The sequence below is a fragment of the Pristiophorus japonicus genome, chromosome 5, assembly GCF_044704955.1.
Source record: "Pristiophorus japonicus isolate sPriJap1 chromosome 5, sPriJap1.hap1, whole genome shotgun sequence".
NCBI lineage: Eukaryota > Metazoa > Chordata > Chondrichthyes > Pristiophoridae > Pristiophorus > Pristiophorus japonicus.
This window is the reverse complement of record NC_091981.1, coordinates 242606926-242619032: the sequence shown is the minus strand read 5'-3', so window position 1 is coordinate 242619032 and position 12107 is coordinate 242606926. Positions and strand designations below refer to the sequence as shown.

Below are 12107 nucleotides of genomic sequence, written 5' to 3'. Positions count from 1 at the left end.
TCTAATTTTGGGGGGAACCACGTGACCCATTCAAAAATCCGCATGTGCGCGGTTTTTGCATTTAAAAGCTGGTGAGCCGGCTGCATGGCCGGAAGCTTAAAGGGAATATTGGTGATTATTCTGTGAAAAGAAATACTTCCTAACATCTAACCTGACTTTTCACCTAAGGATTTTATACGTATGCCTATCCATCTCAAATAACCTATCCAACTGGAAAGAATCTAATCCCATCATTTTTCTTAAACCTCAATCATTTCCCCTCTAAGTCTTCATTAGAAACATAGAAATTAGGTGCAGGAGCAGGATATTCGGCCCTTCGAGCCTGCACCGCCATTCAATAAGATGGCTGATCATTCAACCTCAGTACCCCTTTTCTGCTTTCTCTCCATACCCTTTGATCCCTTTAGCCGTAAGAGCCATATCTAACTCCCTTTTGAATATATCTAACGAACTGGCATCAACAATTTTCTGCGGTAGAGAATTCCACAGGTTAACCACTCTGAGTGAAGAAGTTTCTCCTCATCTCGGTCCTAAATGGCTTACCTCTTATTCTTAGACTGTGACCCCTGGTTCTGGAACTCCCCAGCAATGAGAACATTCTTCCTGCCTCTAACCTGCCCAATCCCGTCAGAGTTGTATATATTTCTGAGATCCCCTCTCATTCTTCTAAACTCCAGTGGATACAAGCTCAGTCGATCCAGTCTCTCCTCATATGTCAGTCCTGCCATCCCGGTAATCAATCTGGTGAACCTTCACTGTACTCCCTCAATAGCAAGAACGTCCTTCCTCAGATTAGGAGACCAAAACGGAACTGAATATAACCATAGCTCCTGGAGCCTATCCTGATAACTAAGCAGTTAAACTGCATTGGTTTGGTCATCCCACTCAGTAGCTTTTCCAGGGCTTCAATATCCCCTACCACATGAGAATTAAAACTGTTCACAATAGCAAAGCCTTATACAGCCCAAGTGTGGTACTTTTAGTAATTGATTTGTTCTAGCAATGCAACCTGAAAACTTACTTGCCTTCCCAATGGCCTCATCACTTTGATACACGGGTCCCTCTCTTGATCAGTAACCTTTCACAGGCACCCTAGCCAGGTATAAACATCCTTGGGAATTTCCCAAACTCAAATGCATAACCTGCACTTATCCACACTGAAAAATATTTGCCACACATGGGTGCCATTCCCCTAACTTATCTAAATTAGGGAGCCACTTTAGGTCAATGAGGACGAGGGTGTTGAGAATGAGCAGGACAGGATACATTCAGCAGAATTTTGAATGAGTAGAGTTTATGTAGGATGATAGAAGGAGGCCAGCAAGGGGAGCATTGAAGTAATCAAGTCTGGAAGTCTCTCTTTTTAAGATCAGGAAACTGGCAGACATAAAGTTAAAATGATGACTCTTTCATTGCTTAAAAGTCAACCATGTGCCCCCTGTAAATTAAAGAAAAAAATTTAAGTGAACCGTAACACATTAAATTAAAATCCTATTTCCGGTGGCGATGATGCACTCCAGTCCCTCCGGTGCCCACCAGTCACGGAAGGCCTCGAGCTTGGACACTGCGTGCTCCGTCCCCAGGGACACCTGGGAGCGAACGTAGCTGCGGAAAGTTAAAATGCTGAAACGCATACATCAATCAGTTAACCAGCTTGGATATTGAAACCAGTTACCTATTTAGACAAGACAAAACTCACTGGAATAAGCATGCATTAGGATGTGCCGACAGGCTGCTTTACTTAACTACGTCTGTGCATATAGTGCATGTGCAATCAGTGCATGACACTATCTTTGAATTGACAACATTTCCTGTTTCAACTTTAGGTTGTGGAGTTCTGCAATGCGGTAAGATTACAATAATCTAACCATTTTTAGTAGTGGGAGTGGCAGCATGCAGAGCAGATGCAAAATTGAAATCAATTAAGCAATGCGAATTCTGATGTTTATTGGCTGCAGTGCTTTGCTTCAAGTAGTCTGAAATGCAACTTGTTCAAGCTGAAATTTTGCTGCAATACATCTGACCTATTAGAATTGACGAGGTTGCTCAGCAGTCGAGTGTTCTTTTATTTTGACCTTTTCAAGGTGATGGTATTTATAAATAACAGTATACTTACAAGTAACTTTTTTCTTGATTACAGCAAAAAAAATACACACTATTTTTAAACATTCTTCTAATGTGTCAGTATCCTTTGCACCACATAAAGGTAGCTGACTTTTTAGATTGTCGGTGTCATATTTGACCACGAGATGAGCTTCCGACCACATATCCGTGCCATAAAACCGTCTTATTTCCACCTGCATAACATCACCCGACTTCACCCCTGCTTCAGCTCATCTGCTGAAACCCTCAAGACTTGACTATTCCAACACACTTCTGACCTCCCGCCCATGTTCTGCCCTCCATAAACTTGAGATCACCCAAAGCTCTGCTGTCTGTGTCCTAACTCGCACCAAGTTCCGTTTTCCCATCACCCCTGTGCTCACTGGCCTACATTGGCTCCTGGTTAAGCAACACCTCGATTTAAAAATTCTCATCCTTGTTTACAAATCACTCCATGGTCTCGACCTTCCCTATCTCTGTAAACTCCTCCAGCTCTACAACCCTCCAAGATATCTGCGCTCCTCCTGATTATCCCCGATTTTATTCGCTCCACTATTGGCGGCTGAGCCTTCAGCTGCCAAGGCCCTATGTTCTGGAATTCCCTTCCTAAACCACTCTACCTCTCTCTCCTCTTTGAAGACGCTCCTTAAAACCTACCTCTTTGACCAAGTTTTTGGTTATCTCCTTATGTGACTGTGTCAAATTTCATTTGATGATGCTCCTGTGAAGTGCCTGGGGTGTTTTACTAAGTTAAAGGCACTATATAAATGCAAGTTGTTGCTGATTCTGGGGTCTAAAACTGCTGACCATTCACAATTTGCCTTGAAGCCTAAGATGCATTTAACGCTTCTGCAGTTTAGATGGCAGGGGCTGGGCATCTTTGCATTGACTCTCTGCATTTATATCATAAAAATGAATACTAATATCATGGTACTAATGTCAAGACTGTCTTTATTACTCTAAGAACCACATTTAACCAAAAAAGATTACATTGTGTAAAATTAGCCTTTACAGCACAGGATGCCATTTGGTCCATTGCTCTGGGCTGGGAGATTACTAGAGAAAATTATGGGATAAGGAATTGAGGAAGAGTAGCAACCTGGATTAAAATTTGGTTAGAAGGGAGAAAACAGTAAGAATTGAAGGCAGCTTCTCAAAGTGGTAGAGATGTCTCACGGGGTTCTGTTCTTGGCTGCTTTAGGTATAGACCTCGAGGGAGTGCTGTTGAAATTTTCTGATTATACTAAAATAGAAACTATAGTTAGTTATTTGGAAGACCAAAGGAAATTGCAGTGTCATATTGATAAGATGGGCAATAGGCTACAAAGTAGCAGATGGAATTCACCGTCGGTAAGCATGACAATATATTCTCAATGGAAGTAGGCCCGGTGCTGTGAAAGAGCAGAGGGATTTGGAGGTTCAAATTCACCGGATATTAAAGGCAGCACCTCTGGTTCAGAAGCCCTGTGAACCATTTCCACCTGTCAATTAGATCCTGGCTGATCTGTACCTCAACTTAATTTATACCCGCCTTTGCTCCATATCCCTTGACACACTTGCCTCACAAAAATCTGTCGATCTCAGTCTTGAAAATGATAATGAACCCAGCATTCACCGCCTCTTGGGGGAAAGAGTTCCAGATTTCCAGATTTCCACTACCCTTTATGTGGAAAAGTGCTTCCTAATTTAAATTCTAAATGGCCTTGTTCTAATTTTGATTGTGCCCCTATGCTCTGGATTCCCCCAACAGAGGAAATAATTTTTCTTTATCTACCTTATTGAATCTGTTAATATTTGATTAGATCACCCCCTCAACCTTCTAAACTCAAGGATATACAAATGAAGTTTATGCAACTTGTCCTCCTAATTTAACCTATTGTTTTGGTGAATTTGCGCTGTACTCCTTTCAAGGCCAATATATCCTTCCTGGTGTTTTGTGCCCAAAACTGTACTTGGTACTCCAGATACAGGCTTTGTACAATTCTAGGTTTTTAATCACAAACGGTATAGAATATAAAAGTCAATAGGTAATGATGAGTCTACATAAAACCTTAGTAAGACCTCATTTAGAATATTGTGTGTAGTATTGGGCTCCACAGTTTGGGAAGGAAAGTGAGGGCATAGCACAAATTCACGAGGATGTTTGGTATGTGGATATACAAATACGAAGGAAGACTTGAAATATTGGGACTTATGTTAGAAGATACTTTTTTAGTAAGCATACATTGCTTATGTGCTTATCATATAGTAAACCAATGTAATCAGTTCATTCAAAGTGCAACAAATAAGGTTCGTGCGTAGCATGATTGCAGGAAGGAATAATACATGGAAAGTATCAAAACATTTCTGAAAGATTTTTATTGGTGTAAAAATGATTTTTTTTTTTGGAGTTTGATACCCCAACTACTAATGTGGAATAAAAACATTGCAAGTCCATTGGCATCTGAAGAGAGAAAAGATAGGTTCATGTTTTGGGTAGAATCCAATGTTCCCGTTAAGCTGTACAGCCACGTGGTCGCGCAGTGGTCTGGAGGTCCCGTGCAGGCTGCTTGTCGGCTTTACAGTGGTAATAACCGCACATGCATGAAAAATTGAATGAGCCGTGCAGCTAGTTCAAGGGCCCCCGTACCCAAGAAAAAATAGCAACGGCTCTGTTTGTGAAATGCTAAATATCTTTTCTCTTTACGGATACCAACTGGCATGATGCATAATTCCAGCGTTTCCATATTTATTTATTTTTAGCTCCTTTTGAAAATTGTATATAATTTGTTTTTTGCTATTATGCCCTAGGTCCTGCAGTGGATTGGTGGGCCCTTGGTGTGTGCTTGTTTGAGTTTCTGACAGGCATTCCACCTTTCAATGATGAAACACCACAACAGGTCTTTCAGAATATCTTGAAAAGAGGTATAAACCATTTTTGGTGCATTTTTCTTTATGCAAATGTCAAATTACTACCCGCAGCTCAGTATTAATATGTAATATATGTGCTCCTTAATCATCAAGTAAGTAACTTGAAATGTTTTCCTTCACTTTTAATAGTACAAAATTAAAGCACGATCAGTAGACTTGCTAATGTTGCATTTCTATACATACCAATTAGCTTAGTAAAAAGTAAGATTTAAAAATGAGCAGTCATTTTGAACATATGTAGAATGAATTACAACAATGTTTTTCGCTTGTGCCCTGTTTCCATTGCTTGTATGTTGAGATCACTTTCATGGGAGTGAGTGGCTGTATCATACAGGTAAGGAGGGTCCCAGTTTTTATGATCTCGAAGAAAAATAAATACTTGCATTTCACGACCTCAGGATGTCCCAAAGCGCTTTACAGCCAATGAAGTACTTTTTGAAGTTTAGTCACTTGTAATGCAGGAAATGTGGCAGCCAATTTGTGCACAGCAAGGTCTTTCAAACAGCAATGTGGTAATGACCAGGTAATCTGTTCTAGTGATGTTGGTTGAGGGACAAATATTTGGCAGGATATCAGGGAAAACTCCCTTGCTCTTTGAATAGTGACATGCAATCTTTTGTGTCCACCTGTGAGGACAGATGGAGCTTCGGTTTAGCATCTCATCTGAAAGATGGCACCTCAGACAGTGCAGCACTCAGTACTGTACTAGAGTATCAGCCTAGATTATGTGCTCAGGTCTTTGGAGTGGGACTTGAACCCACAGCCTTCTGACTCCAAGGTGAGGGTGCTTCCACTGAGCCATGACTGACACCCTACATCCAAGAAGCAGTCAAAGTGTTGTCATTTGTTTCAGCATTCTTGAATTCAAGAAGGGAATATCTAACTGGGTTTTCACTCCTGATCATTATCGCTGCCGGAAAATGTGTGTATATGTATGTTGGATAAGGAAAGCACTGGCTCTGTTGTGCCACTCTCCTATCTATACTCGTGCATGAAGGATGAGCACTTGGGTGTGGTACTGAAGCTTGACTAGCACCCATCTGAACATATTTCAGCAAGGTGTTAACATCGATCTTCAGGAGAATGTGAGAAAATAATTGATATCGGGAAGGGGGGGGGGGGGGGGGGGGGGAAGGGAAGGGGAGGAGAAGGAGGAGGAGGAGGAGGAGGAGAGTAAAAATGTATTATAGCTCCTGTAAAGGCAAGAAAGACTTGAATTATCATGTCCCTCAGATGTTTCAAAAGTACTTTGCAAACAATTAATTGCTTTGCTATTTATGCGATCTTGCTTTGTGCAAAATGTTTGCCTACAAAATTCTTTGCATTTCAGTAAAAACAATAATAGTTAATGGATGAGAAATTCAATGGCACCATGCCAATTTAGTGGGCAAGAAGCATGTGCTCATTACGAGCCAGAAATATGCCATCTGCCATATTGATGTAGGTGTCCAGGGCTCATGCCTGAAACTGGCTTAAGGCTCTCTTTGCATATGCAAATAAGGGGCTAAACAACTGTTTGAGGCCCCGTATGCAAAATTGGATTGCCCGGAGTACAGTAAAACCAGGTCTACATGCGGTCTAACCGCCAGCAAAGAGATAAGTTTGTAAAAAAAAAATACTTGCATAAATGCGGAGCAGGACTGATCTTCCTGGGTCCACATTAAAACCATGGGCCACCTCTCGATCCCGATCGCTCTTTTTCCCGATCATGTGATTACATGCCCTACCCCTTTAATGACCACCTTGTCGACCGCTGCCAACAACACAGCAGCCTGAAATTCGAAGCCTCTTCGCCGGTGAGCTGCTTGAGGCGGCCCAGCAAGTGTCGGCAGCTTGCCGATCTAATTAAGTGAGACCCGAAGCCCAATATCGGATGCGTTCAGGTACAGGGATCATTCGCAGGGCACACACAATTCCTTGCTGTTATTAAATTCTATGGGATCTTTAACATCCATCTCCGTCACCAGAACAGGCTGATGAGGCCTCTGTTTAACATTTAGTCCGAAAGACAGTACGTCTTCACTACTGCACTGGAATGTTGACCTTGATTAAGTGCTCAAGCTCTGGAGTAGGTCTTGATTATGTGCTCAAGCTCTGGAGTAGGCCTTGAACCCATAACTCAAAGGAAAATACTGCGGATGCTGGAAATCTGAAATATAAACGGAAACTTTTGTGGAGAGAAACAGAGTTAACGTTTCAGGCCGGTGACCTTGCGTCAGAACTGCTGAGGCTAGAGTGCAGCTATTTGAGACGAGGACACCTGTGTGGCTCTGTCACCATTGGCCATTTTTCACTCAAGTCATGATCGTTTACACGCTTACACCTTGGTCCATAAACTTGAGGTCAATCAAAACTCTGCTGCCCGTGTCCTAAATCGCACCAAGTCACATTCACCCATTACCCCGTGTTCGCTGACCTACTTTGGCTCCCAGTTAAGCAACACCACAATAATAAAATTCTCGTTCTTGTTTTCAAATGCCCCCAAGACCTAGCCCCTCCCTATCTCTGTAACCTCATCCAGCCCTACAACCCTCAGAGATCTCTGTGCTCCTCTAATTCTGGCCTCTTCACATCCCCAATTTGAATCGCTCCACCATTGACAGCTGTGCGTTCAGCTGCTGAGGGCCTAAGCTCAAATTTCCTCCCGAAACCTCTCCACCTCTGTACCTCTCCTCCTTTAATATGCTCCTTAAAACATAGGTTTTTGACCAAGCTTTTGATCATCTGCCCTTGTATCTCCTTATGTGGCTCGGTGTCGAATTTTGTTTGGTAACACTCCTGTGAAACACCTTGGGACCTTTTACTATGTTAAAGGCACTCTAAATATACGTTGTTGTTGTGTTGTTGATGATCATTGACTCCAAAGTTCATTACAACATTTTTTTTTGTTGCAGATATACCTTGGCCAGAAGGTGAAGAAGAATTGTCTAAAAATGCCCATAATGCGATTGAGATTCTACTGACCATTGAGTGTTTCAAGAGAGCTGGATTAAAAGGTTTGAAGACATTTAAAGAGACTTCTTTGGTCAAATTGCCGCCATTTCATAGTTTTCATAGAAATTCGGGTCGTTTGCGCCTCCCATTAGCGCTGTTAACGGGGTGCAAACGACTTCTCACCTAGGCACTGTGCCGATAACTACTCCCGCTAAATTCTGCAGGAGTTTAGCGGCGGCGGCGGTAGCCCATAGCGTCCCACTCCACTGTGTCGGTGTTGTTGACGACGACAGCGTGCGCAGCACCCCGGACCCTAAATTGGGTATTGCTCCCTGAAGCTGTGCCGGCTCTGCCAGCGACAGCTTTCAGGGGGCTCCTATAAGGCAGCCTGCTGCTCACGGGGGGCTGGTTAAAGGAGAAGTGTGGGCATTTATAAAACAAAACAATTGCTACTTTTTTCTTCACCCATGGGCGTTTTGAATTTAGGTCCAACAGTCAGCCCGGCACCCCCGTTCCCTGGCAGTCAGTCTAGGAGGGCCCATTTTTTAAATGCAGTTTGCAGCTTGGGCCGTTCCCTTTAAGGGAAGAGCCTCTCCTACGTGACCCAGTGCTTGGCGTTGCGCCCCCGCTCCGCACGTGTCCCAGAAAGGAAATGGAGCGTGTTATTTTGCTCTTCACTTCCTTTCTGAGGCAGTAACCTTAATTTAGCGAACGGGGCAGGACTTCCGTGCCTGGCGCAAAATGTCCCGCCTCCCGGATGTTACAGAATTTTTCCCCCATAGTATCTGAAATGTGGTGCTAGATATTTTGGGGAAAAAAAGGCCCAGATTTGGTACAACTTCAAAAAAGGGGCAGATGTGTGGTTAAATGCCAATACCCAAATGTTGCTGTCTGAGTTATGTCATTAGTTTCTCAAAAATGGCATTTCGCTGTCTGCCTCACCGTTAAAGGAGCAACAGCTTTTTTTTTGGTTTTATCTTTCAGAGCTCAAGAAGCATCATCTCTTCCATGATATGGACTGGGACAATCTGCAGAATTGCCCAATGCCCTTTATACCACAGCCAGATGATGAAATGGATACAACGTATTTTGAAGCCAGGAATAATGCTCAACACCTTACAGTTTCAGGATTCAGCTTGTAGCACCTGCAGTTGGCTGATCCTAATTACTATACAGGAGGGAGGGGAAAAATGCACTAATTTGTATGTAATAGTAATACTAGACTCACTAATACTGAATATGTACTGTCTCTGGTACCAGTGGAAGCTACCTTTTGTTACTTTTACCATATTTAAGATCATCACATTTGCAATGATCCTGGGGTTTATTTTGTTGGCCATTCTGTAAAAGCTGTACCAAACTGCCTAAAGATGTTCTCATTGTTTCATCTTTTACCTCTTTGCCCTCCTCTGATTTTTTTATTCTTTAACATTATTCAGTTTTTTCCAGTTTTGGATGGAGTTGGACAACAGCGATTGATGTTACAAACCAAGAGTCCTGCAGGCTCTCCCTGAAACAACCTCTTCCCTCCCTGGAATAAATGCACTTTATTTTTACAGTTACCAGCTACGGTGGACAACAAAATACTGCAGTGGTTTTAATTACTGGTATTGTAGTTGGTTCTAATTTTGCTTGTATTACTGAATCCTAAAGCCTCGTGCTCCCAATCTTTTTGAATGTTTGATTTGTTCATTTCAATGTCTACTTTGAAATGGAAATTTGTCACTACCACCAATTGACTGGTCGTGGTCTCTTACTAGCAACCGGTATGAACATATAAAGGATGCTATTAACTGCCTCATGCTTTCATTTGCTTGAGGTCCCTTAATTCAAAATGAAAGCTGCAAATTTCTGTACTCTTAATTAGTGCATTGTTTGGCATGTCAGCTCTTTTTAAAGCAAGTTTTTTTCCGAAGTTCTTGGGTGATGCTGTATCAATGTTGGTGTTTGCTTGTCAGCCAAAGGTGTATCCTTGAATGCTTTTCTTGTCCTATTTAATCAATTAAGAATTTGCAGATCAGCAACTGCCCTCAAGTGATTTAGTGCTTTTTGCCAATAACTCAAGTACCTACATATACAGGTACTTCACGCTTTTGGCAGCACCTCAACGCAGATCGACTCGATTGCACTTGCTTTGTGCTAGATAGACTACCTATGTGCAAAGTACAGTGGTGATTTAAATAAAAAATTATATTTCATTCATGGATTGTTGGGTGTTTTAAATTTCTGCAAACTTTATAGGAGCAAGCTCCAAATGCTGACCATGTGATTTGAATGTGTTTACCTTGGCATTCATAGTTTTTGTGACTAATGTTTTATTCTTTCTGCTGCATACCTTGTAATGAACTGGCTACACTTGGGTTGTGTTTTAGAACATTAACATTCAGACAAAATGAAAATGTAACATACAACTGAAAGAAGAAAATGAGATGTATTGTCTTTTAATATTTTCCACTGACATTCTTTAACACTTTTGTGATCTTCAACAACTATGGGTCAGTTAACTATTTTTTTTTCTGGTTCTTAATATGTGGATTATGTATGTTCTATACCAGCTTCAAGAAATGCCATGGTAGTTCTGTACAATGGGTACATTGCATTGAACGGTACCAATTTGTTTCTTGCTGTGATTTAGAAATACGAGTGCTTTTCTGTCCCTTTACAGGAACATAATATATGAAGCAAGAAATGGACATTTGGTCCATGAGTCCTCTCCATTGAACAGACCATATATACAATTTATAATCTCTGGGTTGCTGGCCCACATTTCCAAGAAGATAGATATGAAATTTTGCCCTTCCACAGCCCCCCCTGTCCACCATCAATTGAGCAAAAACTTCAAAACATCATTTAATTATTCAATCCTGACCAGTTGCATCCCATTATTGTATGCTTTATACTGCTTTGAATGGAATGAGGGTTTTCAGTTATCTGCAGAGGCTAGAGGAGCTGGGATTGTTCTGCTTAAAGCAGAGAAGGTTCAGGGGAGATTTAAGAGATGTTCAAAATTTTGAGGGGTTTTGATAGTGGGGCTAATTGGTAGCTCCTTGAGAGCCAGCACAGGCATAATGGGCTGAATGACCTCCTGCACTTTGATTCTCTCTCCAATGAAAACTAGCTCAGCTCTTTCAGTATCTGTTCATAAGAGTCCTAAATTTCAAAACTTGCCTTGTCTGTTGATTCCAAAATGTCACTAGCCTTTTGAAGGCAGAATTTTAACACCGTCTTTGTGGAGTTGACTTGTACCATGTTAGTGTGATTCTGTAGAAATAGATTCATGATTTCATAACTTCATGTCCAAAATCTTCCTTCATATTTTGTCTGACAATTTGCTCTCCTCCCTTGAAATAAGGCACATACATATTCCTTGTTGGCGTACAGTTCCACAGGCACTGGGCATCTTCTCGTACTTCATCCAAGTGGTCATTATTTGCGAGAGTCTTGAAATTGAATGACAGCACATCCATCACAGCTGAGCTCAATCACATTCTCACCTCATGTCAGTCCATGTCCAATTTAAACAAAGCTTACTGGATGTCTATCAGGACTGGGAATCTTAACTGACTTTTTTCCCACCCCTTCTGCTGTCCAGTCAGCCAACACAGCAGAGATGAGAAAGCAAACCTGGGACCTTCCTGGTCTGTATGGCTCAATTACTTGCTGGGTAAATTTCATAGAATGGTTACAGCCCGGAAGAAGGACATTTACCCCATCGAACCCGTACCTGCTCTCTGCAAGAGCACCTCAGCTAGTCCCACTCCCTCACCCTTTTCCCCCTGCAATTTTTTTTCTTTCAGGTTTTTATCTAACTCCCTTTTGAAAGCAGTGATTAAATCTGCCTCCATCACCCTTTCCTAACCACTCGCCGTGTTTTTAAAAAAAAAAAAAGTTTTTTCTTATGTGGCCTTTGGTTCTCTTGCCAATCACCTAAACTCTGTCCTCTTGTTCTTGACCCATCTGCTCGGTCCAGACCCCTCATAATTTTGAACACCCATTTCAAATCTTCTCTGCTCTAAGGAGAACAACCCCAGGTTCTCCAGTCTATCCACGTAACTGAAGTAATTTGTTAGCGATTATTTTGTCATTTAATAATGCTTAAAATAAAATGAATTTAATTTTTCTCATGGTATTGTAAATGTTACAATTGAAATCTGAGAATT

At 41.7% G+C, this 12107-nt stretch overlaps 1 protein-coding gene across 3 annotated transcripts in view; it reads left to right on the top strand.

Annotated features, from left to right (window-relative positions):
- Positions 1–12107, top strand: part of mastl (microtubule associated serine/threonine kinase-like) — a 48538-nt gene extending 36431 nt beyond the window's left edge. For 2 of the 3 annotated variants that reach the window (XM_070881472.1, XM_070881471.1), the window contains exons 10-12: positions 4894–5007; positions 7908–8009; positions 8932–12107. In XM_070881472.1, coding sequence (XP_070737573.1) covers positions 4894–5007; positions 7908–8009; positions 8932–9089 — 374 coding nt within the window. In that variant the 3' untranslated portion in view covers positions 9090–12107. Of the gene's footprint in view, positions 1–1826; positions 1848–4893; positions 5008–7907; positions 8010–8931 lie in introns of all 3 variants that reach the window. The other variant, XM_070881470.1, reaches the window with a different exon arrangement.